General features: G+C 36.2%; 3 protein-coding genes across 4 annotated transcripts in view; 2 read left to right on the top strand and 1 right to left on the bottom strand.

Moving 5' to 3' along the window:
• The window catches only part of IQCG (IQ motif containing G), a 68866-nt gene extending 68306 nt beyond the window's left edge, over positions 1-560 (bottom strand). For both annotated transcript variants that reach the window (XM_051985497.1, XM_051985494.1), the window contains exon 1: positions 250-560. The gene's annotated coding sequence lies outside the window, so the exon portion shown is untranslated. The remainder of the gene's footprint in view (positions 1-249) is intronic.
• Positions 561-838: 278 nt separating this feature from the next.
• On the top strand, positions 839-5686 carry RPL35A (ribosomal protein L35a). Its single transcript, XM_051985498.1, has 5 exons — positions 839-894; positions 1889-1932; positions 2141-2293; positions 4187-4331; positions 5617-5686. The coding sequence occupies exons 2-5, from the start codon at positions 1922-1924 to the stop codon at positions 5638-5640; spliced, it is 333 nt and encodes a 110-aa protein (XP_051841458.1). The 5' UTR covers positions 839-894; positions 1889-1921; the 3' UTR covers positions 5641-5686.
• Positions 5687-15783: 10097 nt separating this feature from the next.
• The window catches only part of LMLN (leishmanolysin like peptidase), a 49232-nt gene continuing 37208 nt past the window's right edge, over positions 15784-27807 (top strand). The window contains 5 exon segments of the mRNA XM_051985486.1: positions 15784-15807; positions 15810-15977; positions 20951-21048; positions 23853-23883; positions 27037-27119. Of these exon segments, the coding sequence (XP_051841446.1) occupies positions 15784-15807; positions 15810-15977; positions 20951-21048; positions 23853-23883; positions 27037-27119 (404 nt within the window).

Genomic DNA, 27807 nt, shown 5'->3' with positions numbered 1-27807 from the left:
CTTGTGTATTTGTGAGGATAAAATGAAAAAATGTGTAAGGCACTTAGTGCCTAGCACATAGTAGGCGCCTAATAATTGTTTGTTTTCTTCTAACTTTTGTAATTCTATTTTATTTTATGAATTAAAAAAAAATTTATTCTGAGTTCAGGGGTCCATACGCTGCACTGGACTTTCAAAGGGATCCACAATACACAAAAATGATTAAGAACCTTTTCTCTAGACGGTCTCTAAATTCCCCTCCAACTTTACCTCCTATTCTTCAATTTGGCAAAGAGGAAAACTTTCTTGCGGTGGTCCGAAGTGTCGTAGAAAGGACGGGGAAGAGGGGGGGAAGAGAGACGAGGAAAAGGGGGATGATGGTGGGAAAAGGTGTCCTCCCGCCTGCCCCTGGAGACAGCACCTAATTCCTGAGCAGGCAAGGAACGAGTCCGGCAACTCCTCGTAGATTTCCGAACCAAAACTTAAATCCTGGAAAAGGGACAGAAAGTTGCCCTCCCTTGCAGTCCCAAACCTCCATTCCCACCTCTCTCTGGCGAACTCCCAAGGTAACGAGTTACTTACTGACCAGGCGGTTCCCATGGCAACTGCACGCTTCTGAAGGGGCTTCTTTTGCTTCTCTGTAGGTGGTCAAAAGATACGCCTCCTTTACGCTTCAAATAGTCCATATTATAAAGAAAAGCGTCAGGATTTCAATGGAGCATTTGTGGTTATGTAACTTTTTTTTTTTTCGGAAAGTAAGATTATGGATTTAGGGTTTATTTTTTTTTGGACAGTGGTTCTTTTGGCGATTTCGGAAGGCACCTAAAATGGGAGGTGGGGAGGAAGAGAAAATATCCCACAAGGCAGCGCGGCAGGACCTTTACTTCCTTTTTCCTCCATCTTGGAGCCGAGGAGGTGAGTGGTGTTTGCTCTCCTGTTCTCTCTTTTGGGTTAAATAACCTGGCGGGGAGCAGCCCTCCTTCTCAGCTACTTACGAGTGCTGGCCTGCCAAAGGTCTAGCTTATGGTCAGGATGATTCCGGGTGTGGGAGGCTGGGGGATGGCTGAGATACTGGGTGGATGGTAGAAGGCCCGCTGGCCGCCCCGGGAAAGGGCTTTTCCCCAGCGCCTTGCGAGCGGGTTCCAGGCGCTCCGCAAAAAGGATTTGCAGCGTTTTGGCCCTTGGGACTGACTGGGCATTTTCGATCCAGTCTTCATCTCCAGCTCCGACTGCTGTGCTCGTTTGAAATTTGCCTTTTTCTTTCAGGTTTCTCTCCTGGCTCCCAGTAATTAACCATAGCTATTTACCTAGCTCTTATAAGTTCAGGGATTTTAAAACTATATACAAGTTTCCGTCTCTAAGAGCTTAACTTTGCCCTGGGAGAAAATTACTTGCATACACATTAGTTATTCCGTGTGCAGAACATAAGCAAAATAATGTTAATGGCGAGGAAGTGCAAATGGTTAAAATTTGAAATGGCTCTCATTTAGAAATAGACGCTTTAATTGAGAGACGTGAATGTAGCTAGGGATTTCCAGGCACAAGGAAAAGCCGTGCTCAGGAGGAAGAAATCCCGGTGGAGATGTAGCCTGGCCAGTCTAGTCATAGAGTATGGCTTTGGGGATTGGAGAATGGATTAATGCCATTTTTCTTACGTGTGTGTGTGTGTGTGGGGGGGGGTGTTCCCATTAGTACTAAGGATGTTGAAGTATACATTCTTGTGTGTTGTCTGTGTTTGGCAAATTCTCGTGTTTTTATGAGTAGTGGAGATTTAAGTGCAAGAAATACATCAGAAATTTGGGAGGAATTGATAATAACTTTTACCCCACTAAAAAGGGGGAGGAGGGCAATTTCTGTTATTTGCAGTAGCATCATTGCAAGCATTTAAACTTGAATTTCTTGATTTAAGGCCTGCCAAAAACAGGACTTCTAGAACAGCAAAATGTCTGGAAGGTAAGAAAATATAATTCATTTTAATAATCTAGTCCTTATTTTCTTAATATTTTCTCCAGTGTTTTATATGCTCTATCCTTCTTAGGATATCCTTCCACTTAAAATGTGTATTTATTATGTAGTATGCTAAATGAAATGTATATGTAATGTATAATGTATTCACAAACTTCAAATGACAGTGGTTATCTTTGTAATTCCTATGTCTTAGACTGTGGTCCAAAGCCATTTTTGCTGGCTACAAACGGGGCCTCCGAAACCAGAGGGAACATACAGCTCTTTTGAAAATTGAAGGAGTCTATGCTCGGGATGAAACTGAATTCTATTTGGGCAAGAGATGTGCTTATGTATACAAAGCCAAAAAGTAAGTTTGGGGTGTGTGTGTGTGTGTTTATTTTTTAAGACTGGCTCAAGGATAAGAGGATGTAAGTTCAAATGTTTAGTTATTTTGAGGAATAGTAAGCTTTTGCCAACATTTTCAACATAAAGCTATATTTCCTATTAGTGCAAATGTAAAACAAGAGCTTATAAATATTCTTGGATCTACAGTGGTATCTCAGATTATGAATTAGTTGGTTAGTCAATAAATATTAAAGTGCCCACAGTGTACTGACTGATCCTAAGCATGGGACATAAAAAGGGCAAAAGAAAGCACTTATTCTGGAGAAACTTAGAAGTCTATTGAAGAAAATTGCAAAGTGAATAGGGGACAGGTTATGGAAGGCTCTGTACCCCCAACAAGATTTCTTTTTGATCCTAGATGTAAATAGGGAAATCACTAGAGTTTATTGAATAGGGAAGTTAGTGTGTTCAGACCTGCATTTTTGGAAGATCACTCAATGATAACTGAGTGAAGGATGGCAAGAAATAGGGAGAGGGTTGAGGTAGGCAGACAAACGAGGAGACTATGGCCTGCATAGCTTGATTAGGAAATAGAAGGGGTTATATATAAGAGATGTTTTGGTAGATTTGGATTGGAAGTAGGATGGGGTTGAGAAAGAATGAATGAGAAATTGAAGGTAATTCTTAATTATATTTAAGAATCAGCAGCAGAAATAATTGAATCCTAGGAAGCTGGTGAGATTATCAAATGAAAATGTGCACAAAGATACACACAACAAAGAATTGTTTTAAAATAAATTTCTTAATGATTATCAGTAAATGTTTGATTTTTATACCTCTATGCCCAGCATCCTGTAAAATTTGTCAGATGATAAGGGGTTGTGAGTGGGAAAGGTTTAAGAAGCTCTGGTACGGAGGGAGTGTCCAGGAAAGAGCCATATGAGGCACTCATTGTTTAGCAGTTGTTTCCCGATGGAAAATCCGGTAAATGAGAGTAATGGTCAGATAAGTAGGAGAATCAAAAGAGTAGTATAGTAAGAAGATGGATACTTAATAAATGTTTAGTGATTATTGACAGATCCAGAAGGATGAGAATTGATGAAAGGTCATTAAATCTGGTCATCTGAGAGATCACTTATAATTTTGGAGAGATTGGTTATGAAGTCTGGACCTTTTTCTAAATCTGAATATTTCTGTATACAGACCTTTAAATCAGTGGAATTTGTAGCTAGGGTGAGGTTTGTTTTTAAATAATTTTTAAATAATATCTCCCATTTTTACCAATAGTCTCCTTCCTGGGAGATAGATAGTATTTTTCATTGTTAGCTCTTTGGAATTGTATTTGATTTGTATTTGATCATTGTGTTGCTAAGAATGGCCAAATCTTTGACAATTATTCATTGTAAAATATATTTCATTTATAAGTTTTTCTGACATAGTTGCTAGAATGAATTTAAATTTGAGTATGAGTCAGAGAGAAAGCTATGGTGACTGAATGTGGATTGAAGAATAGTATTTTTTTACCTTGTGGAGTTTTTTCTTTTCCTTTTGTTCTGATTTTTCTTTCACAACATGATTAGTATGGAAATATATTTAAAATGATTAAATATGTGTAACCTGTATCAGATAGATTGCTGTCGTGGAGGAGGAGGAAAAGGGAGGGAAAAATTTTAGAACACAAAGTTTAACAAAAATGAATATTGAAAATTATTTTTGTATGTATTTGGAAAATAAAAAACTGTTGAAGGAAAAAATTTGAGGTTTGAAAATGTTCCCATTGGAATGATAGTTTAAGAATAAAATTATTTTCCTAACCTGTGATTTGAGTTCATATCTTTGTATAGAGGTTGCCTTGAACTTCTTTGAAGGTTATGATTTTATTGATTAAGATTCTGGGTGTTTTTTTCTTCATCAGCAACACAGTGACTCCTGGTGGGAAACCCAACAGAACAAGAGTGATCTGGGGAAAAGTTACTCGGGCTCATGGAAACAGTGGAATGGTTCGAGCCAAATTCAGAAGCAATCTTCCTGCTAAGGCCATTGGACACAGGATCCGAGTGGTGAGTAGATCAGTTGAACATGTCTGGCATCCTTGGTTGGCAACTAGAATATATTGTCAATAAAGTACTGGATCTGGAATTCAGGACGACCCTGAGTTCAGATCCTAATTGAATTAAATTGGGGGTATTAAACATCTGAATTTACTTTTTGGAAGTATTAAACCTTGTCGCTTTGAATTTTTTTGAATGAACAAAGGCAAGTTTCAAAGTTAAGTCAAATGTTAGCAGTTTTAGGATGAATTATAAAAACCACCTCTATAGTCTTACAAGCTATGATTTTTTTCAAAAGAAATTATATCTACATCCAAAAATTGCTATGGATAGAAATATTGACTGAGAAATATTCAGGAGCAAAGGTGTCTAGATACAATACTTACACTTAATTGTCTTAAGTTTATCTTCTCTCATCCCTTAACCCCCCAAATGATGAGGGAATTTTACAAATTTTGTTTGAATTAGTCACCTTAAGATGATGGAACACCAGAAGGGAGCCTCAAATTTAGTTCAACACAAATGAAGAGGTTTTTCATTGGTGTGTTTTGACTCCACCAGGACAACACTTTTCAGCATGTTTCTAAATCACCACAACAGCATTTGATCCTTAATGAATCCTTAATTATATCTGTTTTGGATATATCATCCTCACTGTGATAAGATTCTTTATGTTCTATGTATCACAGATATTCCCATAGAAATCAATTCATATTGTGTTCAGAAAGTATATTGTGTATTGTGTAAAGAAAGTATAACATGCTTAGCTGTATTTTCCCTATCAAAAGCTATTATAAGAGAGAAGGTAAACTGTTTGAGAGTATAGTGTATACCAAACATAATTTTTGTAGGAAATGTTAAAAAGCAACAATTTGCTCCTTCTTTGGGCAATGATGCACACTTAGTGATACAGGATAAAATGGGATTTTTTATTTTTTAATTTATCTTAGTGAAATTCCCAGCGTTTTAGCTGCCTTTGTTTACTAGCAGTTAACAGGTCTGTCTCTGGCAAGAAACAAAATGTACTTGAAACTCATCACTATAATTTAGGAAAACATAGAATAAGTATTTGGGTATATGAGGGTGGTATGCTGTTCTTGCTAAGATATCTGCTTCTTCAAATCACTTAGTCTTTCCTTTATCTTTTTTTTTTCCTTACTAAGGCCACTAAGTTTTTGTTATTTTATAGTTTTTATAAGGCCTTGTTTGCCTACCAGGATCCCCGATATCCTTTTGTAAGATAAAATTAAACTTGTGTATTTATTACTCATCTCTTATTTTTTTTTTCTTCCAGATGCTCTATCCCTCAAGGATCTAGAATATGAAAACTGATTAAATAAAATTATACATTTTTTGCAAATGTATACTGTTTTGAATGCCTTTTTCTATTCAACAGGTTTGTTGATGGTTTTTTAAAATAAATATTTACTGAGAGCTTTTATATCACTTATATTTTCCATTTTATTACTGCCCTACCTCCAGAGAGCTATCTTTGTAAATATGAAAAAACTTTATGATGCTAAACATAATTTCACAGCATTCAGTTTGTACTGTTCTTTTCATTTATGTTGTAGTTGAGTTTGCTTTCCTGTTCTGCTTACTTCACTTTGTGCCTGGGTTTTTCCTGAAACAAATCCCCTTCATTTCTTCTAGCATGGTCATATGCAAGGCTTTAGGGAATGTCTGAATAAGTTATATTATTTGAATATAATTGAATATTGTGTAAAAAATGAATAGGCTGACTTAATAAGGCTTGAAAAAATTTTCGTGAACTGATGCAGAGTGAAGCATGCAGAACCAGGGAAATGTATACACAATTGCAGATAAGGATACTTGGTTCTCAACAGTTAAGTGGTCTCAAACTTTGGATAAAAAAATACCATCTGCATCTAGAGAAAGAACCAAGGAAACAATGTGGATCAAAGCATAGTATCTGCTTTTTTCCTTGGGGTTTTTTTTTTCATTTTGTCTTATTTTCCCCAACATAATATAACATGTAAAAAATACATGTATATAAAAAAAATTTTGTTTTTACATGTCACTGGGGAAAATAATTTTTTTTATTAAAGTTTTTTGTTTACAAAACATGCATGGGTAATTTTTCAACATTGACCCTTGCAAAGCTTGTTCCAAATTTACCCCTCCTTCCTCCCACCCACTCCTCTAGATGGCAAACAATCCATTATACGTTATACATGTTAAAATATGTTAAATGTGTGTACAATATGTGTAAACATACAATTCTCTTGCACAAGGGAAAAAAGTAAATAAGAAAACAAAATTCAAGCAAACAGTGAGAATTCTATGTTATGGTCCACACTCAGTTCCCTAAAACATAATTAACTCATTTTAAAGAATTCAAGCCATTCTCTTAATTGATAAATTATGATAGGAACAATTTTCAGATGAAGAAATTGAAACTATTTGTAGGCATGAAATGGTGCTCCAAATCACTATTGATCAGAGAAATGCAAATTAAGACAACCCGGATACCACTAGACACTTCTAAGATGACAGGAAAAGATAATGAAGAATGTTGGAAGGGATGTGGGAAAATTGGGACATTGATACATTGTTGGTGGAACTGAATGGATCCGGTCATTCTGGAGAAAGTGTTTAGGAAAATGTTTCTTCAGAGGGTTAGATTTTAGCTGTAACTTGAAGCCAGGAAGAAATGCCTACTAGATATGGGGGATGGCCAATGAAATTGCCTTTGGGAAATGGGGTTATGGTGTATGAAAAACAGCAAGGAGATAAGTGTACTTGGAATGATGGCTGTGGGTGTGGAAGGCAGAAGGTATAAGACTTGGAAAGGGTAGTGGGCAGGTTATGAAGGACTGAATACTAAAGAAGGTTTTATATTGGATTCTGGAGATGATGGGGTCACTGGAGTTTATTATTGAGGGCTGTGACATGGTCAAAATTGAACTTTGGAAAAATTGTGTTGACAACTGATTAGATTAGTGGGAGAAGAGAATTATGATTTAGGCGACTAGCTTTTGGGCTCCACAATTATTCAGGTATGAGAAGAGATTTCATTAGTATCAAATGGGCAATTTACCCTGCTTGTTTTAAAAAAAAACAATTAAAGCAATGGCTTTTCATTTATGATAATTATGAAACAGTTCCAGAGATAAAGGCAATTTTAAGGCATCTTGATTGCTTAAACAAGTATTGTGATGTCAGTGTTGAAACTAGCTAGTCAAGGGTGACCAAATACATTGCACTTCATTGGAAACTATCCAAGTTTCAAGGACTTGAATTTCTTCCAGAAATTGAATCTTTAAAAAAAAAAAAAGAAAAGGGGATAATTGATCCTGGATAAAAAATTAACCAAGTATTTCAGAGGAGGACATCTTCACTGCATGAATTAAACTTGAAAAGGTTTTCCATTCAAGTTAGACTAGGTCTCATATCAAAACCCTGTCCTAATATTGTAATTCTAGAAAGAAAAGAAAAGATGCTTCACAGGACATGCTTACTCTAAGAGGAGCCCCTTCCACTTTTGAACATTACTTGGCTTAGTGATTGGCACAGAGTAAACACTATGTAAATGTGATTATTACGTATGAGGTTTTTCTTGATATGAAACCTAAAATTTGCCTTTTTAGTTTTTCTTTACCCATGGCATCTAGTTCTGCCTTCTTAAGGCCAAACAGAATAATTCTTCCCCATGACAATTCTTTAGATAATTTGACATGAACACAACCCCCCCCCACACACTCCTATTTTTTTCATTTGATTAGCCATCCCAAACTCCCAACTTATTGATGTCTTTCCTAAAATATTGGACCCAGAACTGAAAACTACTCAAGATGTAGTCTGATCAGGACAGAATAGAAAATAGACCTTATTTTCAGAAGTTATCTTTAATGTAGCCCAACATTGTTAGCTTTTTTATCTGTCATATACGTTATTCCCTTGTTGAGTTTGTGGTTCAGTAAAACTCCCATAAGCTTTCTTAGATAAATTGTTAACTAAATGTCCCCATCCAGTATCTGCAAAGCTGATTTTTAAAAAGCTCAAGTGTAAAACTACTCTTATTGAATTTCATCTTATTAAGTCCATCCTAATGCTAGCTTCTTAATCTCTTTTTGGATTCATCATATTGTGTGTTAGATACTTTTCTTTCTATTATCTTGAAATTTGATAAGGATGCCATCCTCTATATAAGTAGTCTCTGGGAAACTCCATTGGAGAATTCTTGTCAAGTTATTGAATGCAACAATCTAAAACTTATCTAAATGTTGGTTTTTTCCAATTGAATATAAATGTGTTAAGGGTAAGAATTTTCATTTTTGTTTTTATGTCGCCCCAGCTATGTCCCTGATATTAAATAGCAATTAACGAATGTATATCTTCATCTCCCCTTCCACTAACTCATTGGAGCCATGTTAAAAATCTGAGCTAAGCAATATCTTTCATTTTACAGTGCTTTCAAAACAATTCTACAGAGATAAAGTATATAGCACCTACTATGTATGTCCTAAAGGCAGCTAAGTAATTCAATGGATAGAACTGGACCTGGAATCCGAAAGACCTGTGTTCCACACCTTAGCCACTTAGTAGCTATGGGATCCTGGGTGGGTTAGTTAACTACTGTTTGTCTTAATCCTCTGGAGAAGGAAATGGCAAACCATTCCAGCATCTTTGCCAAGAAAAGCCCATGAGGATGAATATAGTGGGTATCTTACTGCCATCAGAATTGGCTTTAAGAGAAAAATTTTAGAAATATTCAATTTATGGTGAAACTTCTCCCACCTCATTGAAAAGTGAGAAGGGAAAAGTGAAAAGGGAAGGAATAAGCTAAGTGGAAGGGAATACGGAAACTGTGAGGGAAAGGAGTAAGATAGGGGGAGGAACTCTAAGGTGGGGGGATGAATACTAAAAAGGGAGGGCTGTGAGAAGCAATTGGTGCTCACAAGCTTAATACTGGGAAGGGGAGTAAGGGGGAAAGAAGGGATAAACATAAACAGGGGTTAACAAGATGGCAAGTAATACAGAATTGGTAATTTTAACCATAAATGTGAACAGGGTAAACGGCCCATAAAGAGGAAGCAGTTAGCAGAATGGATTAAAAGCCATAATCCTACAATATGTTGTTTACAGGAAACAGCCGAAGCAGGGAGATACATTCAGAGTAAAGGTAAAAGATTGGAGCAAAATCTACTATGCTTCAGGTGAAGTAAAAAAAAAAAGCAGGGGTAGCCATCCTGATCTCAGATCAAACTAAAGCAAAAATTGATCTAATTAAAAGAGATAAGGAAGGGCACTATATCTTGCTAAAGGGTAACATAGATAATGAAGCAATATCAACTTTAAACATATGCACCAAGTGGTGTAGCATCTAAATTCTTAAAAGAAAAATTAAGAGAGATGCAAGAAGAAACAGACAGCAAAACTATAATAGTGGGAGATTTCAACCTTACATTCTCAGAATTAGATAAGTGAAACCATAAAGTAAATAAGAAAGAAGTCAAAGAAGTAAATAGAATACTAGAAAAATTAGATATGATGGATCTCTGGAGAAAACAAAATGGAGACAGAAAGGAGTATGCTTTCTTTTCAGCAGTTCATGGAACCTATACAAAAATTGACCATACATTAGGACATAAAAACGTCAAACTCAAATGCAGTAAGGCAGAAATAATAACTGCATCCTTTTCAGACCACGATGCAATGAAAATTACATTCAACAAAAAGCCAGGGGAAAGACCAAAAAATAATTGGAAACTAAATAATCTCATACTAAAGAATGATCGGATGAAACAGCAAGTCATAGGCATAATTAATAACTTTACCCAAGAAAATGACAATAATGAGACATCATACCAAAAAGTGTGGGATGCAGCCAAAGCGATAATAAGGGGAAATTTCATATCTTTAGAGGCCTACTTGTATAAAATAGAGAAAGAGAAGGTCAATGAATTGGGCTTGCAACTAAAAATGCTAGAAAAGGAACAAATTAAAAACCCCCAGTCAAACACTAAACTTGAAATCCTAAAAATAAAAGGAGAGATCAATAAAATTGAAAGTAAAAAAAAAAAACTACTGAATTAGTTAATAAAACTGAGAGTTGGTTCTATGAAAAAACCAACAAAATAGACAAACCCTTTGTAAATCAGATTAAAAAAAGGAAAGAGGAAAATCAAATTGTTATTCTTAAAAATGAAAAGGGAGAACTTGCCACTAATGAAGAGGAAATTAGAGCAATAATTAGGAGTTACTTTGCCCAACTTTATGCTAATAAATTCGACAACTTAAATGAAATAGAAGAATACCTTCAAAAATATAGCTTGCCCAGATTAACAGAGGAAGAAGTAAATATCCTAAACAGGCCCATCTTAGAAAAAGAAATAGAACAAGCTATTAACCAACTCCCTAAGAAAAAATCCTCAGGACCAGATAGATGGATTTACATGTGAATTCTACCAAACATTTAAAGAACAATTAACTCCAATGCTATATAAACTATTTGAAAAAATAGGGATTGAAGGAGTTCTACCAAACTCTTTTTACAACACAGACATGGTACTGATACCTAAACCACATAGGCTGAAAACAGGGAACAAAAATTATAGACCAATCTCCCTAATGAGTATTGATGCTAAAATCTTAAATAAAATATTAGCAAAAAGATTACAGAAAATCATCCCCAGGACAATACACTATGACCAAGTAGGATTTATACCAGGAATGCTGGGCTGGTTCAATATTAGGAAAGCTATTAGCATAATTGACTATATCAATAACCAAACAAAGAAAAACCATATGATCATCTCAATAGATGCAGAAAAAGCATTTGATAAAATCCAACATCCATTCCTAATAAAAACACTTGAGAGCATAGGAATAAATGGACTTTTCCTTAAAATAATCAGGAGCATATATTTAAAACCGTCAGTAAGCATCATAGGCAATGGGGAAAAACTGGAACCTTTCCCAGTAAGATCTGGAGTGAAGCAAGGTTGCCCACTATCACCATTATTATTCAATATTGTATTAGAAACACTAGCTTCTGCAATAAGAGTCGAGAAAGAGATTAAAGGAATTAGAGTAGGCAATGAGGAAACCAAACTATCACTCTTTGCAGATGATATGATGGTATACCTAGAGAACTCCAGAGATTCTACTAAAAAGCTATTAGAAATAATTCATAATTTTAGCAAAGTAGCTGGATACAAAATAAATCCCCATAAATCCTCAGCATTTTTATACATCACCAAAAAAACCCAACAGCAAGAGATACAAAGAGAAATAACTGTTGACAGCATAAAATATTTGGGAATCTACCTACCAAAGGAAAATCAGGAATTATTTGAGCAAAATTACAAAAAAACTTTCCACACAAATAAAGTCAGATTTAAATAATTGGAAAAATATTAAGAGCTCTTGGATAGGCTGAGTGAATATAATAAAGATGACAATACTCCCTAAACTAATCTATTTATTTAGTGCTATACCAATTAGACTTCCAAGAAAATATTTTAATGATCTAGAAGAAATAACAACAAAATTCATATGGAAGAATAAAAGGTCGAAAATTTCAAGGGAATTAATGAAAAAAAAATCAAATGAAGGTGGCCTAGATGTACCTGATCTAAAACTATATTATAAAGCAGCAGTCACCAAAACCATTTGGTATTGGCTAAGAAATAGATTAGTTGATCAGTGGAATAGGTTAGGTTCACAAGACAGAATAGTCAACTATAGCAATCTAGTGTTTGACAAATCCAAAGATCCTAACTTTTGGGATAAGAATTCATTATTTGAAAAAAACTGCTGGGATAACTGGAAATTAGTATGGCAGAAATTAGGCATGGACCCATACTTAACACCATATACCAAGATAAGATCAACATGAGTCCATGATCTAGGCATAAAGAATGAGATTATAAATAAATTAGAGGAACATAGGATAGTTTATCTCTCAGACTTGTGGAGGAGAAAGAAATGTGTGACCAAAGATGAACTAGAAATCATTATTGATCACAAAATAGAAAATTTTGATTATATCAAATTAAAAAGCCTTTGTACAAACAAAACTAATGCAAACAAGATTAGAAGGAAAGCAACAAACTGGGAAAACATCTTCACAGTTAAAGGTTCTGATAAAGGCCTCATTTCCAAAATATATAGAGAACTGACCCTAATTTATAAGAAATCAAGCCATTCTCCAATTGATAAATGGTCAAAGGATATGAACAGACAATTTTCAGATGATGAAATTGAAACTATTACCACTCATATGAAAGAATGTTCCAAATCACTATTGATCAGAGAAATGCAAATTAAGACAACTCTGAGATACCACTACACACCTGTCAGATTGGCTAAGATGACAGGAAAAAATAATGATGAATGTTGGAGGGGATGTGGGAAAACTGGGACACTGATGCATTGTTAGTGGAGTTGTGAGCGAATCCAACCATTCTGGAGAGCAATCTGGAATTATCAAAGTTATCAAACTGTGCATACCCTTTGATCCAGTAGCGCTACTACTGGGCTTATACCCCAAAGAGATATTAAAGAAGGGAAAGGAACCTGTATGTGCCACAATGTTTGTGGAAGTCCTGTTTGTAGTGATTAGAAACTGGAAAATGAATGGATGCCCATCAATTGGAGAATGGCTGGGTAAATTGTGGTATATGAATGTTATGGAATATTATTGTTTTATAAGAAATGACCAGCAGGATGAATACAGAGAGGCTTGGAGAGACTTACATGAACTGATGCTAAGTGACATGAGCAGAACCAGTAGATCATTATATACTTCAACAATGATACTGTATGAAGATGTATTCTGATGGAAGTGGATTTCTTTGACAAAAAGATCTAACTCAGTTTCAATTGATCAATGATGGACAGAAGCAGCTACATCCAAAAAAAGAACACTGGGAAATGAATGTAAACTGTTTGCATTTTTGTTTTTCTTCCCAGGTTATTTCTACCTTCTGAATCCAATTCTCTCTGTGCAGCAAAAGAACTTTTTGGTTCTGCACACATATATTGTATCTAGGATATATTGCGAAGTATTTAACATATATAGGACTGCTTGCCATCTAGGGGAGGGGGGGAGGGAGAGAGGGGGAAAATCGGAACAGAAGTGAGTGCAAGGGATAATGTTGTAAAAAATTACTCTGGCATGGGTTCTGTCAATAAAAAGTTATTATAATAAAAAAAAAGAGAAGAAAAGAAAACCCCATGAATAGTAATGGTGTGCTGTGGTGGGTTATGAAAAACTGGACATGACTGAATAACAACATGCCAGGCAGTATGCTGCGCACTTTATGATATTATCTCATTTGATAAACTCTAGTGACTTCTTAATACCTTTAGAATTAAATGTAAAGTCCTGTTTAGTTTTTCAAGGTTTTAAAAATTTGGTATCATCCTACCTAACATTAATCCTCCATTTACTCTATGAAACAGCTATATTGCCTACTTTTTGTGAATCACATAAACATGCTTTTGTACTGACAGTCCCTCAAGCCAGGAATATATTCATTCCTCACTTCTGCTTTTTGTAAGCTTTGGAGTGTCTTAAGACTCAGCTCAAATATCATAATCCTCTCATATTACCTTCCCCCACTCTTTTTCCAGTTCCACCTTTATGTGTTATTTTTTCCCATTAGGATCAAACCAAAGGCTATCTTGCTTGCCTGTATTTGTTTCTTAGTGCTTTATGTCAGTGGGATCAAACTCAAATAAAAATGGATTCTTAGGGCAGCTAGGTGGTATGGTAGACAGAGCATTGATATAGACTCAGGAGCAATCCAGCCGCAAATACTAAATGGGGGATCTTGTGCAAGTTACTTAACCCTAATAGCCTCCAAAAGAAAAAATGGATTCTTGAAGCCATCCCTTGAAATAAAATTAGCATTATCTACATTGTATTTTTATTTTGTTAAGCATTTACCAATATTTTTATCTAATACTATCTTTCTATATCTGCCTATCTATCCATTTTGAATGAGGACTTTCCTGTTCCCTTCTCCCCCTCAGCTGCTAGTACCTTTTTCTTCAAGATTGTCTTTTATCTATATGTTAAATTCATTTTCTATATATCTACATGAATGTTTTGTATCTATCTATATATGTACATTATGTGGAAGATATAGTAGAATTAAAGTTGCTTGAGTGGGAAAGAGTATTTTCCTTTTGTCTTTATATTACCATACTGTCCAGATAGGATTTTTTTTTTTTTTTTGATTCAGTTTCCCAGCAGTAAGTACTAAAAACACTTGTATTAGCTGCTGGGAAACAAGGCACTACAGCCATTTTTAATCATCTACAGTATTTTTGCCTCTAAGGGGCTGCTTTCACTCAAATTCAAAACCCTTTCCTCAATGATTGTGATTTCCTTTAAGGTGTTTTCTCAGGTTTATAAATATATAATAGAAATACACAATTACGTAGTATACATATAACACAGAAATGTATTGTTTCTTCTCCTTTCAGGAAACAAAATACGTTCTCATAAAAAGGGCAGATGAATACAGATTAATATAGATGAATAACAACAATTTCTTAAAAATTCTACATAACAAATCATCACATCAACCAAGTCTGAACATTTATGCAGAATTCCAAACCTATGGTCCTCTATCTCTGTTAAAAAAAAAAAAAAAGAGAAGTGCAATCTCATAGCTCTTCTTTACGGCCAAGCTTGGTAATTATTACAAAGCATTCAATTTGAATTTCTATTTAATAATCATTTTCAAGTGCCAGTAATCATTTATCAGGTGCGGATGAGACAAAAAACCAAAAAATAATGAAAGCCTAGTCTTTGCTCTCGAGGAGCTTACATTCACTTGGGGAGATAATGAAATGGAATTTGGGAGTTCTTTCAAGGATATAAACCCATCCACAAAGCTGCCCATCTTGTTCAGCAGCTTTGTCCAGGTTCTCCCAAAAGACTGACGTACAGGGTTCAGGAGGAGCCGGAGGGGTGGGGGTGGGGTGGGGGAAGAGGAATTCCCGACATGCTTTCTCGCTTTCCCCCCCGCAGTAAGGACAGCAGTGGAACTCTACGCACGTTCGCCACTAGCAGATGACACAAACGCAGGTTTCTCTTGCGTTTGACAAACCCATCTCAAGTTCTCTCCCTGCCATGTTCTTCCTCAAAGACACAGTTAAATCCTGATCTTTAATAGCGCGTTGCATCTAGCGCCTCTCCAAAGTCTTGTGTGATTCTCAACTCTTCCCAGGCGATAGTGTCTCGCTTACTGCTGCTACAGAGAACGGATAAACACTTACAACATAGCTGTTCTAAAAAATAATGTTTTATTCGTACAATTCGAGAAGGAATTCCTACAATACAATTCGAGGGGACCGAGAGTACTAACGTAGTGGTCCTCCTAACCTCCGACTCCGAGCCAATCAGAGACCGCCTTCTCCTGAGGAGGTGACGTCATGGAGTACACGTAGACGTACGCGATGCGGTAGCATCACGCACTCCATGGTAACGACGCTCGGTAGCACTTAAAGATGGCAGCCGAAGGAGGCGGAGGCCCGGGCGGCTGGCGTCCGAGCGGACCTCCGTGGACGGTGCTGCTTTTCCTGACTGGTCTTCGGCCGAGCATCACCACCTCGTCTTCGATCTCCTGGAGCGGCGGCTCCCATTGCCATCACCGCGTCCCCTCCGCTGATGAGGTAGGGGTGCGGGCGCCGGTCGAGGAGGGGGGAGTGGGCTCGGCAGCAAAGCTCCTGGCGGGGTCGGAGCGAGAGCGGAACCGCGGGCGCCGGGCCAGACGTGAGGGTTCGCTTCCTCTAGGAGGCTCCAGGGTATTGGGCATGGTAATTCACATTCTTTCGCGTTGTCAGGTTTATAAAGATCTTTCCTCCGACCTATCCAGTGAGGAGAGCCGGCATCTTTATGGGGCATCCCCGAGGGCAGCAGGCATTGGCTCATTTTACTGATGAAGAAATGAAGCGTTTGACTTCCAAAAGAAAGAAGAAATCATGGAAGAAAAAAAAAGATCGAATCAAAGAAAGAATTAAAGGAAGAGTGAATGAAAGAAAGGAAGAATGAATGAGTCAAAAAGAAAAGGGTTGAAGAAAGAATCAAAAGAACGAAAGGACGGAAGAAGAAAGAAAAATAAAAAACCTCCGCATGACGTTTTGTCCATGCAGCAAGTTTAAAGAACAGGGTCAGGATTCCAATCGATCAACTATTAAGCGCCAGCTCTGTGCCAGACATTGTACTGGGTACAGAGGTGATACAAATGCAAAGAATGAAACAATCCCAGCTTGTTTGCCAGGAGGTTACATTCTAATGAGAGATGAGACATGCAAGGGTATCAACATACGGGCATGGATACAAAGTTAATAATATATCTACATAGTTAACATATGGCAGTAAAGGACCGAGTGCCTGCTAGTGGTGCAATATATTAGAGCTCTGGACTGGGGGTTGAGAAGACTTGGGTCCAAATGCAACCTCAGACACTTATCTGTGACTGTCCGCAAGTTACTTCCCCCCCTGCCTCTCAGTTTCCTCCTTTTAAAACAGTAAGGTTTTCCTTAGGGTTGTTGTGAGAATAAAAGAAATAACATTTGAATATTTTGAGAGGGAGAAAGCTAGCTGTTTGAGATCAGGAGGACTTTATGGTCCACATTGAAGATGATACCTGAGCATCTTGAAGAAAAATGCTGAGGGTAGCAAGGAGTGCATTCCAGGTGGAGTAAATTGGATTGCTAATTAATTTATGTTGAAATGGGGTAGGCATGGTCCTAGTCTCTAAGAAAGACCAAGCTGGCAAGGGGAAGTGAGGCTGCAATCATACTTTTTAAAGGGACCGAGGATGTGGGACAAAGAGCACAGAAAATACAGAAATAAATGAATGCAAAGTAGGAGGGGATATTGAGACAAAGTGCTGGAGACTATTTTGACATGGTTAGAGGCAGGCCATGTGGTGAAGAGAATAGTGAGCCAGAAAGTCACTTAAGTAATCTTGAATTGGATTGGTGTTAGGAGTACTCAAGGAACATGGACCCTTAGGAGGTGCTAAGAGTAGTGGGGATGTGAGGATAAGTCCAAGAGAACAGGATTTTGTGATCTCATTTTCAGAGAGTTTAATGGGGGACACCTTAACTCATATCATTGCCATTTTGGGGTTAGTTCAATAACATCTGAGTCATCTCAAAATTGTCAGTAAAATATAGTTATATCTACATTATCTCAAAGGTGTCAGAACCATTAGCATTCTGCTGGTATTATTGTTGGTGTTTGGAACTTATCTGAGAAAGTCATAGGTTCAGGAGGCCCTAACCACAAGACTTTCCCTGATTTGGCACACATTTTTGGGACATGGTTTTTGGTTAATATGATACAATTTACAAGCATAACTGCTAGGTTTCCCTTTGCAGTCTTACTTCCTGTTATTTATACTACCTATACATTTATTTACTATCCTGACTAGACATCGGTAGGGTCCTTAGAAAGCATGGTCAAGAGGACTAGAACAAGATACAGTTTTAGCACAGAGATGGCCAGTGTCTTCATTGTGAAATAGAAAAGCCTATTTGGCAAGATTTTTTCCTCTTACAAATTCTAGGAAGCCTTAAAATACCTGCTATATGTCAACCTCTGTGTTAGTTGCTGAAGAAGCAAAGACAAAACAAAACAAAAAAATCTGTCCTCAAGGTGTTTATAGGGGCTTAATAAAGGTTTATTGATTAATGATTGAATGAGGGAGTCAGTATGTGCATATAAAATACAGGATGTATATAGACTACAAGGCAGTTTGGAGAGCAAGAAACCATTTTGGAGATAAATATTTATGGAAATGTCTATATATGTGATTGATTCTTCAAGATTAAGGGATTTTAGAAGGAGAAATGAAGAGGGAGTATATTTCAGGGATAGGGGACAGTTAGTGAGAAAACAGAAAGATGATCAGTTTAACAGTACTGACGTAGAGTGGGACAAAGGAGTAGTTTGCATTGAGCTTGGAAAGGTAGGATGAGACCAAATTATGAAGGACTTTAAATGCAAATAGGAGTTTATATTTTATCCTAAGTGCTAAAGAGAACTATAGAAATTTATTGAATAGAGGAGTAACATGGTAAGACCTTGAGATTCATAAGAACTGGGGTTCATTTAGAAGATTAGCCTGAGTTGTTGTCCTAGTAAGGATCTTCTACTAGAATGACTTGAATCAAGTCGACAGATGGAATAAATATTGTTATTCAGTTAAAATAAAGTATTTATTAAGCTCTTTTTTAAGTATTAGGTTTAGAAAACACAAAGGCAGAAGTCAAATATGCCCTATTAAGGATTTTATATTCTACTGTATATATAACTGTCTATAGTTATACTATATGTAACTGTATATAGACTGATAACTAAAATCTGAATGAGTTTATTTAGCTTACTCTGTGCCTAGCTCTGCATTTAGCTCTGGGGATACAAATAAAAAAGTCTGGCAGCCCTTGGTTTAATAAGAGAGACGACTTTTAGGGTTGTTTTGAGTGGCAAGTCTTGTAAAGGCTTCATGGTCTGTAGGTAATGAAGGTACCTTTTTTAATGTCATTTTCATTGATGAAGCTATAATCATTTATGAACCACTTTTTTTTAAGGATAGGAAACATCTGGCCATGCTTCTTGACTTCAAGGAAGGACTCAATGAATAGATAAGGAAAGATTAAAAACATTTAAAAAGGAACTATGGGGTGTTGCTATAGCTTCTAAAAATGCCTTTCAGAACTTGGCTTCTTTGGTCTGGAGAAGCTGTCAACTAGAAGTCTTTGGCCTTTGTGGCACCTTGTCTTGAAACCCACATGATCTGTAATCCGTGCAGTTACACAGAAAAATTCCAGCTAAGATGCAAGATCACCATAAAAGCAGTTACTTTCAATGTCACAGGAGCTATTTTTAAAAAGGTGCAGAATTTTCAGTGCTACTTGACTGATATAATTTTTTTCTTTTTTATTATAGTTTTTAGAGCACCTTAATGCTTTTGACTGTGAAGGTTAGCCCACTTTATTATCTTCCATTTTAAGAACCTAAAAAGAATTAATAAAATAGTTTTTTGACTTGGGATTTCTTCTCCTCTCTCTCTCCTATCATTTGATGTTCTCATCAGCTTCTGTGGATTAAATTACCATCTTTATGCTGATGATTCTTAAATCTAACTATCCTGCCCCCAGATCTCTACTGCCCTCCAATCTCATATTTTCAGCTATCTTTCAGACATTGAATTGGATGTCCAGGAGACATCTTACAAAAGGGAACTGACCTTTCCCTCTAAAGAGGGTAATACCATTCTCCTAGTTCTTTAGGCTCATTATCTAGGAGTTATCCTTGATTTTCCTTTTCCTTCTAATCTATTGCCTGGGCTTCTCGATTTCACATAACCCCTTCTCTCCTCTGACATTGCCACCACTCTGGTGCAGGTGCTTATCATCTCATACCTGCATTTATTGTATTAGAATGGCTCTGTCTGCCTCAAATCCCTTCCGACTCCAATCCATTCTGCATTCAGCCAATAAAAATATTTTCCTAAGTGTTGGTCCATTTGGTCCATCCTTGACAATCCTTTTCACCTTTTATTCTTTCCCTCTCAATTTAGTAAACCAAAGTAACTTTAAATTGCTTCTAGGCATTTAAAGCCCTTTATCACCTAGCCGCCTTCTATCTTTCCAGTCTTCTTAACATTGTTCTCCCAGACAGGTACTCTAATCCAGAAACACTGGCCTTCTGGCTGACCTACAAATAAGACACTCCATTTTTGCTTCTGAAAATTTTCTCTGGCTGTCCCTCATGTCTGGAATGCTCTCCCTCCTCAACTTTGCCTACTGTCTAATCTAGCTTCTTTTTAAATCTTTTTTTTACAGGAAATTTTTCTCAACCCCTTTTAATCCAAGTGCTTCTTTATTATTTCTAGTGTCTGTTAATTATTTTCTCATCTATCCTGTATAATAGTGTGCTTTATACATCTTTATTGCATATTGTATTCCTTGGGAGCAGAGATTATCTTTTGTCTCTTTTCATTTCTCCAGCTCTTAGCGTAATACCTGGAACACAATAGATACTTAATAAGAATTTAGTGAATTTTAAAGATAGGGGAGGCTTGAACTTCTTTCTAGGTTCTGTTACCAAGTGAGGCTTAAATTAGCTGAAAATTACTATTTTTTTTGGATAAAGATATGAAACCAGACAGGAATAAAATAATTTTCTTAGACTTGTTGCTATTTATTTAATCATTTCAGTTCTGTCTGATTCTTCTGTATGAACCCATTTGAGGTTTTCTTGACAGAGATTCTGAAGGGGTTTGACATTTTTTCTGTAACTCATTTTACAAATGAGAAAACTGAGGTCTAGGAAAGTTAACTGACTTGCCAAAGGTCTACAGGTAGAAATAGTAAGTGGGTAGATTGTTAGCATCTGCTATTTTGAGCACATACTTACTAATTCCTGTGGAACTTTTTCAGATTTATATCACCAGCCTCACTGAAGATAAAAGACTTTAGCAAGGGAAATATTGGTACTTGGGGAGGTTACTTCTTATTTTGAATGATGTGACCTTTGTTCCATTAAATTGTATAATAATTTAAGTTGTAGCACTTATCCAGCTGTCCTGGATAGTTTACTCTATTTTTCATTTTATTCCCATTATTTCCAGGTCATATACAAGGTTCAGCTTAAAACAAATCATGTTCTGAAGAGGGATGTTGATCAGCATTTAAGAATTAAGATTGTTTACGATAAAAGTGTTGAAGAGTAAGTATTATATTATTTCATGATGTTTCAATCTAAACATTACCCCAGAGTGGATAAAAATATGCACAAAAAGCTAATTATAATGCCTTGTTCAAGACAAGGGGGACAAAGCAACTTCCAGATGGGACCAGGCATCAAATCCTCCAGTTGTTAAAAAGGATAAATTGTATCATTGAAATCTAAAATCATACATGATATAGCTAGAGTGATCATGAATTTGTTGACTAAATCCCGTAACAATCAACCTACAGAATATCTTTTGAATTACATAGTATTACAGAGTTAAAAATGAAAGGCATTACTTATACACTGGGGAATAAACTTATCAGATTCTTTATTCTGGTAAAAAAGAAAAATATAAGTAAAAAATATAAGGAGCCAAATAAATTCAAAACATATCCAACAGTTTGTTGTCTGTGTAAATTAGGGCTGTTTTGAGTCTATCCCTAGGCTTTTGTGATTTAAAAAAAAAAAAGGAAAACAGGAAGGAAGGAAGAGAACTGTGTTGATTCTTTGCTTGCTTTGTGCTGAGATATAATGCTTTGTACTGGGCACATACATACTAGCAAATATAAAGACAGTCTCTGTCCCCAAGATATATTCTAATACGGAAAGACTATACACGAAAGAAAGCTGAACTGGGGATAAGAGGAAAGGTTGATAACAAATGACAAGGGCAGGGAATGGTTTTGAAGTCTGGAAGTAAGAAATTGGACCATAAGGAGAATAAGGGCTGGCTTAGGCCCCTCCACAAAATGAAGGCTTTAGGAAGATCTCACTAATAAGAAAAAAGAGTAAGCATCAAGCACCGAAGAGGGTTGTTCCAGATTTAGAAGGCTAAAGGTGGAGTATTTGGATGTTCCAAGGTGAATAAACCCCAAGCACTCTCATGTTGTTTCATATTCTTTTTTTGTTACTGTAAGATATGAACTGAATGAGAGATCATTATTAAAAACCCAAAGAATGTATTTTGTTTTTTTTTTAATTAAAGTTTTTAGTGGTTTGGGTTTTCTTTTTTTTTTTTTTATCACCTTCATGTTCTTATAACAAAGAATAAAGAGCACAAAACAGTTTTAATAAAACAAACTGCATTTCATGTAGCAGTTCTATACCCATAATTCTCCATCTTTATGAAGAAGGAAGGGAGCTGGAGGCCTTCTTATAGATGTTCTTTGAGGCCAAGTTTATACATTTCACAGCATTCACTTTGATTTTTTTGTACTTTCCATTTATTTTGTTGTAGTTAGTTTATATATTGTTTTCTTGGTTCTGTTTATTTCATTTTGTATCAGTTCCCATAGGCTTATGTTCTTCATGTTCATTGTTTGTTATTGATCCTTACATTTATGTACCAGCATTTGTTTATCCATTCCCCACTGAGTCCAGTGAAAGATGAAATGACTGAGGAAAACAAAGGTTCAATATTCTGAGCATATCAGTTTATTAAGCAATGCATGCCAATTGCCTAACAAAGAAAGACCTTCCTCAGCTTAGGGCTAGACCCCAAATACTGGAGGAGATAGATTTTTATACATAAAAACAGTCAAATAAGGCCAGTTAATTAAAAGAAAACAATATAATGGGATAATCTGATTTGTATTTGGATGAACTGATTAGGGACTTTTCAAATTGGAAGGGGGAGAGCAAACAGATGCAATTCTCTAAATTCAGAAAATGAGGTGTTCTACTCTTCCCCATATATCTATAAAGAATTAAAGGAACATGAAAACAATAATTGATTGACAAGTATGGGATCAGTTTTCAGATAAGGCCTATGTATTGCTTCAGATATACAATCATGAGAAAACAACTTGTATTAACTTTTGGATCTGATTGAGCTTCTGGTCAGGAAAACCTAGGTCCTTGATTAAGGGTCTGAAAGGAGCAGAGAGAAGTGGTTGAGTTTCCCAGCCATGCAGGGCTAGGTTCAAAAAATGAAATAAGGTTTTCTCCCAATTCCCCCAGTTGAATAAAATTTTCACGTAAAACAGAAATTGGTCTTGATACATACTTGAATTGAAACTAAGCTACCTCCAAAAGTGATTCACAAAATGGATTCAATATGGTTCACTCAATTCCCATAATGAATCACTTGCTGTTCTTATCTCCTCAATTTCTTCACCAGTCAACAACCATCTACTTTGTGTCCCCCACCTTTTTATAGAAACTACTGCCATAACATTTGGAGGGTGGGGTTTGGTTGGATATTTTATTTTAATTATTGATTTCCTGAAATTATATGTCTTAACAGTGAAATCTCTTCTTGAACTCTGTGCTTTAGCCTCAACATGGCCTTCTTAGTGTCTTGAACATGATACTCCATTTCTGAGCCTTTGGACTGGCCATTTCCCTCATGCCTGGAATATACTTTCCCCTATCTCTTTGTCTTAGAATTCCCAGTTTCTTTCAGCACTTTCCTTTAGTTCAAGTGCTTAGTTCAGGAAGCCTTTCTCAGTCCTCCCAGATGGTCAGTATGATCTCTTCCAAACTTTCCTTGTATTTGTGTTGTTTATTCCTGTACATGTATATGCTGTTTGTAAAGGGAACTTTTCCTTTTTTGTCTTTGAACCCCTAATAAGTAGCCTAATGCTCAATACAGAGTAGGTGATTAGCAAATGCTTGTGGACTGAGTGATTGTTGATTCCAGATTGCTTTCCAAAATGATTAGATAAATTCAGAACTCCATCAATAGCTCTTTGAGTCTATTTGTCCAAAACTCCTCCAATATTGACCATTACTTATTTTTTCTTCTCTGATAATTTTCAACATGGGATTTTTTAATATTCTTATGTCATCTTTTTCAGGTTGCTTTCTGAGAAAAGGCACCTTGTAAAGGTAGGTAATGTATGTTGCTCTCTCTATACAACTGATCAAAAGGTATTGGTAGAATATGGAGAAACTTCAGGGCTTCCCCTGACATCTCAATAACAAGGACATTTTAAAAGGGTTATATCTCATTAATGAGAATTAGGATATTATTAGACTTGTTTATCTAAAGCCTTGGCTATCTCTTTATCCTGAACTAGGATTACTGTACTGAGCTGCTGGAGACCTGAAATGTTATCACTTTCCAGAAGGATTCTTGAAAGCTTAGACTCTTTGCAGACTATATAAAATATATTGTAGTACTTATACAACAAGTTGAGAGCTAAAACTGAACTTGTCAACAAAACGAACTGAACTTGTTATCAAATAAACAAATATAAAAATTGTCATAGTGGAAAAAAAGATTTCTCTGAAGTGGTGCCCGTCACCCTTTCATAACTCTTACCAGAGAGACTAAGAGATCAATCCAGAAATGGATACCTCTCTCCACTCAGAGTACTTTGTTTCTTTATGTATAAAATGGGGATAATAGTATCTGCTTTATCCACTTCAGATGGCTGTTTTGAGGCTCAAAAGAGATGATATGAGGGGCAGCTAAGTGGTGCAGTGGATAGAGCACCAGCCCTGGAGTCAGGAGGACCTGAGTTCAAATCTGATCTCAAACACTTAACACTTTCTAGCTGTGTGACCCTGGGCAAATCACTTAACCCCAATTGCCTCAGCAAAAAAAAGAGAGAGAGATGATGTGAAATTACTTTTCTAATTTATAATGTGCCATACAAATATATGATATTGTTAATTGCTGTTAATAATAAATCTATTTCATTAGTAATCTATTAATTTTTTCATAAATTCTTATACTTTATAATTTTCTCTGTTTATTGGCACATTCTGTTCCTTTTTAAATTAGTGAGAACAGGGTGTGCCTATACTGATAAGCATGGAAAGGAATTCTGCCAAGATCTGTTTGAAGAATACCATTATAATAACAATCATAATAGACATTTAAGTAATGCTTTAAAGTTTGTAAAGCATTTTCCAGATCACTTACAAAATACCTATGAGGTTAATTCTTATAAAGGGTATCATGGTCCCTATGTTAGGGATGTGGACACTGCTGTTCAGAGAAGTTCATTGATTCCCACAGGATCCCATATAGTTATAAGAGGCAGGGCACAGTTTTGTCAACCAATCTAATATTTTTCCCATTACTTGCTGTGGAAGAGGTTATGATATGAACTGTTCTGAGAAGTCTCAGGGAAGCACTCTTTTCAGGTTTCTAACCCTTCCTCTCATTATTATGAAAAACAACAGCATTCTCATTTGATACCAACAATTTACGTTAAAGCAGTTCATGATGAGATGCAAAAAATAGAACAATCAATTTTATATTCTTTTTCTATAGAAAAGTGTTAATGACTGCTAAGTTTATAATTTAAAAAATTTTGAAAGAAGGGAAAATTTGAGGTTAAAATAAGATAAGTCTTCTAAACAAATATTGTAATAATGTTTTATTTTTCGGAAAAATGGAGAAGTCCTAAAACAGACACTCAGACTAAAGCATTATTCTAAGGAAGACCTTGAAACTCTAAGAGGTCTCCCAACTATTATTTCTCAGATACAGTATTTCCTAGCTCCAGTTCTAGAGCTGTTCTGCCTGTATCACACAGAAAGCTCGGTGCCCGGAAGGGCAGAAAATGGCCCCTCTCTCCTTATTCTCTATGATTTTTAGCTGTGTCCTTTCATCATAAATCCACCCAGTGTGCTAGAGGCTTCTTCTGGTTCTGCATGTCTTGGGCACAGCAGTGTCACACTCGGGTATTCTCTCTGTGTTTTATTCATTATATGAAGTGGCCACCTTTCTTCTCTAGTTGTACTTATCCGTGATGAACTTTGTTTTGCTCCCTTTGTACGGGTTGTCATTGGCCTTATTTGGCATCTGCTCACATTGAGAAGCAGAAATGCATAGAGCAGAAGTGACAGATTTAGAGTCAGGGAGACCTGGGTTCAATTCTTACTCTGCATACTAGTGGTGTGACACTGGGCAAGTCACTCATTCCCCAGGAATCTCATCCTCCTGCTGATTCCTATCAGCTTTGTTACTCAGACCTTATCAGCAGCCATCTGTCCTTAGGATCACTCTGATTGGAGGGCAGAGTAGAAATCTATTTCCCCAAATTTTCATTTAAGAAGGATCCCCAAACTGGCTCTATAATTTTCATTTGGGTCCATTCCTTTGGACTTTTCCCCTATGCTGGGTACTTTGCTTTCCCTAGTTCCCCAGCTCCCTTTTCAACTTCCCTTTGTGTGATGTCTTCTCCCTTTGGATTGTGAACTCCTTGGGAGCCAGGACTGTCCTTTTTGTATTTATATACTAGTGGCCCAAGTCTGGCATATAGGCACTTAGCAAATGTTTATTGGCTGACTGTACCTTAACCTCTCTGTTTCTTTATTTGGAAAATTAAAGACTCATTCCTTTTATTTCTTAAGTTTGTGACCCTATGATCTTTCCATTGTCCTTGGAACTGTTTGTGTTTTTGATTCCCTTGAGTTTGGGTACACTATGTACCCAATACTAATAGCAATATAACATCACTGAGAGAATATTTGTGTTAAAAAGATAAGACTTTTGCATTAATGAACTGCTTGGGATGATTGAAAGTGGTATACGTTTTCTCAGTTTACATATATATATATGTATGTGTGTGTATATACACATTTTATACACACACACACACACACACACACACATAATCTTAAAAGGTGATGAGTCTCTTTATATGGAACTTTTTATTGTATTTTTCTGTTTAATGATAAAGACATGGCCATGGTATCCCATGAATTTCCTCTTAAAGTTCCTGACTAAGATAAACAAACTTGAGCCTTATACTTTTTGCTTCTGTGGTTAAAATAAAGGGGCAGGGGGAAGAAAGCATGAATATAATATTACTGCAAATGATATGACCTGATTTCAAGTTCAAATGGAAAGCAAGGAAAATACCTAGGGGACTTTTCTTCACTCTTTACTTTTTTAGCTTCCTGTATTTTCAGAAGTAGATAATTTCTTTTTATTGTCATTCATCCTAAGTTTCACTTTAAATTTTCTGTGCTTTGTTTTTTACTAGAACACTAAAGATTTTTTGTTTTTTGTTTTTAATTTAGAATAAACTTTTTCCACAAGCTATTTCATATTTGGAGAAGACATTCCAAGTTCGTAGACCTACTGGCCCTATCTTGCTTAGCAGGTATGTTGTATGAACACTATTTATTTAATAAAGTGAATTATTTGGGTTTTTTTTTTTTTCCTTTTTCTTCTTCTTCTTTTTTTTTAAAGAGACAGTCTCTCATACCCAGGCTGAAAATATAGTAGTCACTTATAGGCCTGGTCCTATTGCTGACTGGCACAGAAGTTTGACTTGCTTTATTTCCAGCCTGGGTCCCTTTGTCTCTCCAAGGGCCTGATATCTCTTGGCTCCTAGGGACTCCATTTGGATACCTAATCAGTAGTTTAGACGTTTCAAACTCAAGCACTCCACTAGCTTCAACCTCTCTAGGGGCAAGGATTAGGGTTGTATGAGTCACCATGCCTAGACACCTTTAATGCATTTTGATCATAGTGTTTGTACCGGTCTTCTTTTTGCCTTCAGTATAATCTTCATCATCTGTACCTTCCTTATACTGGCTACCATTTTCTTAAATACTTTTCTCCTCTTACATTCCACAATCCCATGCTATTCTGGTGTTTTTTCTTTTCTTTTTATTTAGATGACTCATTTCAGTGCCCACTGGGATTTGTATTCCTAATATATTCTTACCCCTGGTCATATAACTTCACAGCTGAAGAGCCTTCATTGATTTCCCCATTGCCCATAGCATAAAGTTTAAATTTCTTAACATGGTTTTTCAGACTGTCTGTTATTCTGTACTACCCTT

Source organism: Antechinus flavipes, chromosome 3 (genome assembly GCF_016432865.1).
Source record: "Antechinus flavipes isolate AdamAnt ecotype Samford, QLD, Australia chromosome 3, AdamAnt_v2, whole genome shotgun sequence".
Taxonomy (NCBI): Eukaryota; Metazoa; Chordata; class Mammalia; order Dasyuromorphia; family Dasyuridae; genus Antechinus; species Antechinus flavipes.
The sequence above is the reverse complement of the archived record's forward strand: the minus strand, read 5'-3'. Positions and strand labels throughout refer to the sequence as shown.

What these genes read in the sequence shown, in the direction of transcription:
- RPL35A (XM_051985498.1), top strand. An exon ending in TATGTATACAAAGCCAAAAA is followed by an intron (nt 2,294 to 4,186) that starts GTAAGTTTGGGG and finishes TTTCTTCATCAG; the next exon opens with CAACACAGTGACTCCTGGTG. An exon ending in TTGGACACAGGATCCGAGTG is followed by an intron (nt 4,332 to 5,616) that starts GTGAGTAGATCA and finishes TTTTTCTTCCAG; the next exon opens with ATGCTCTATCCCTCAAGGAT.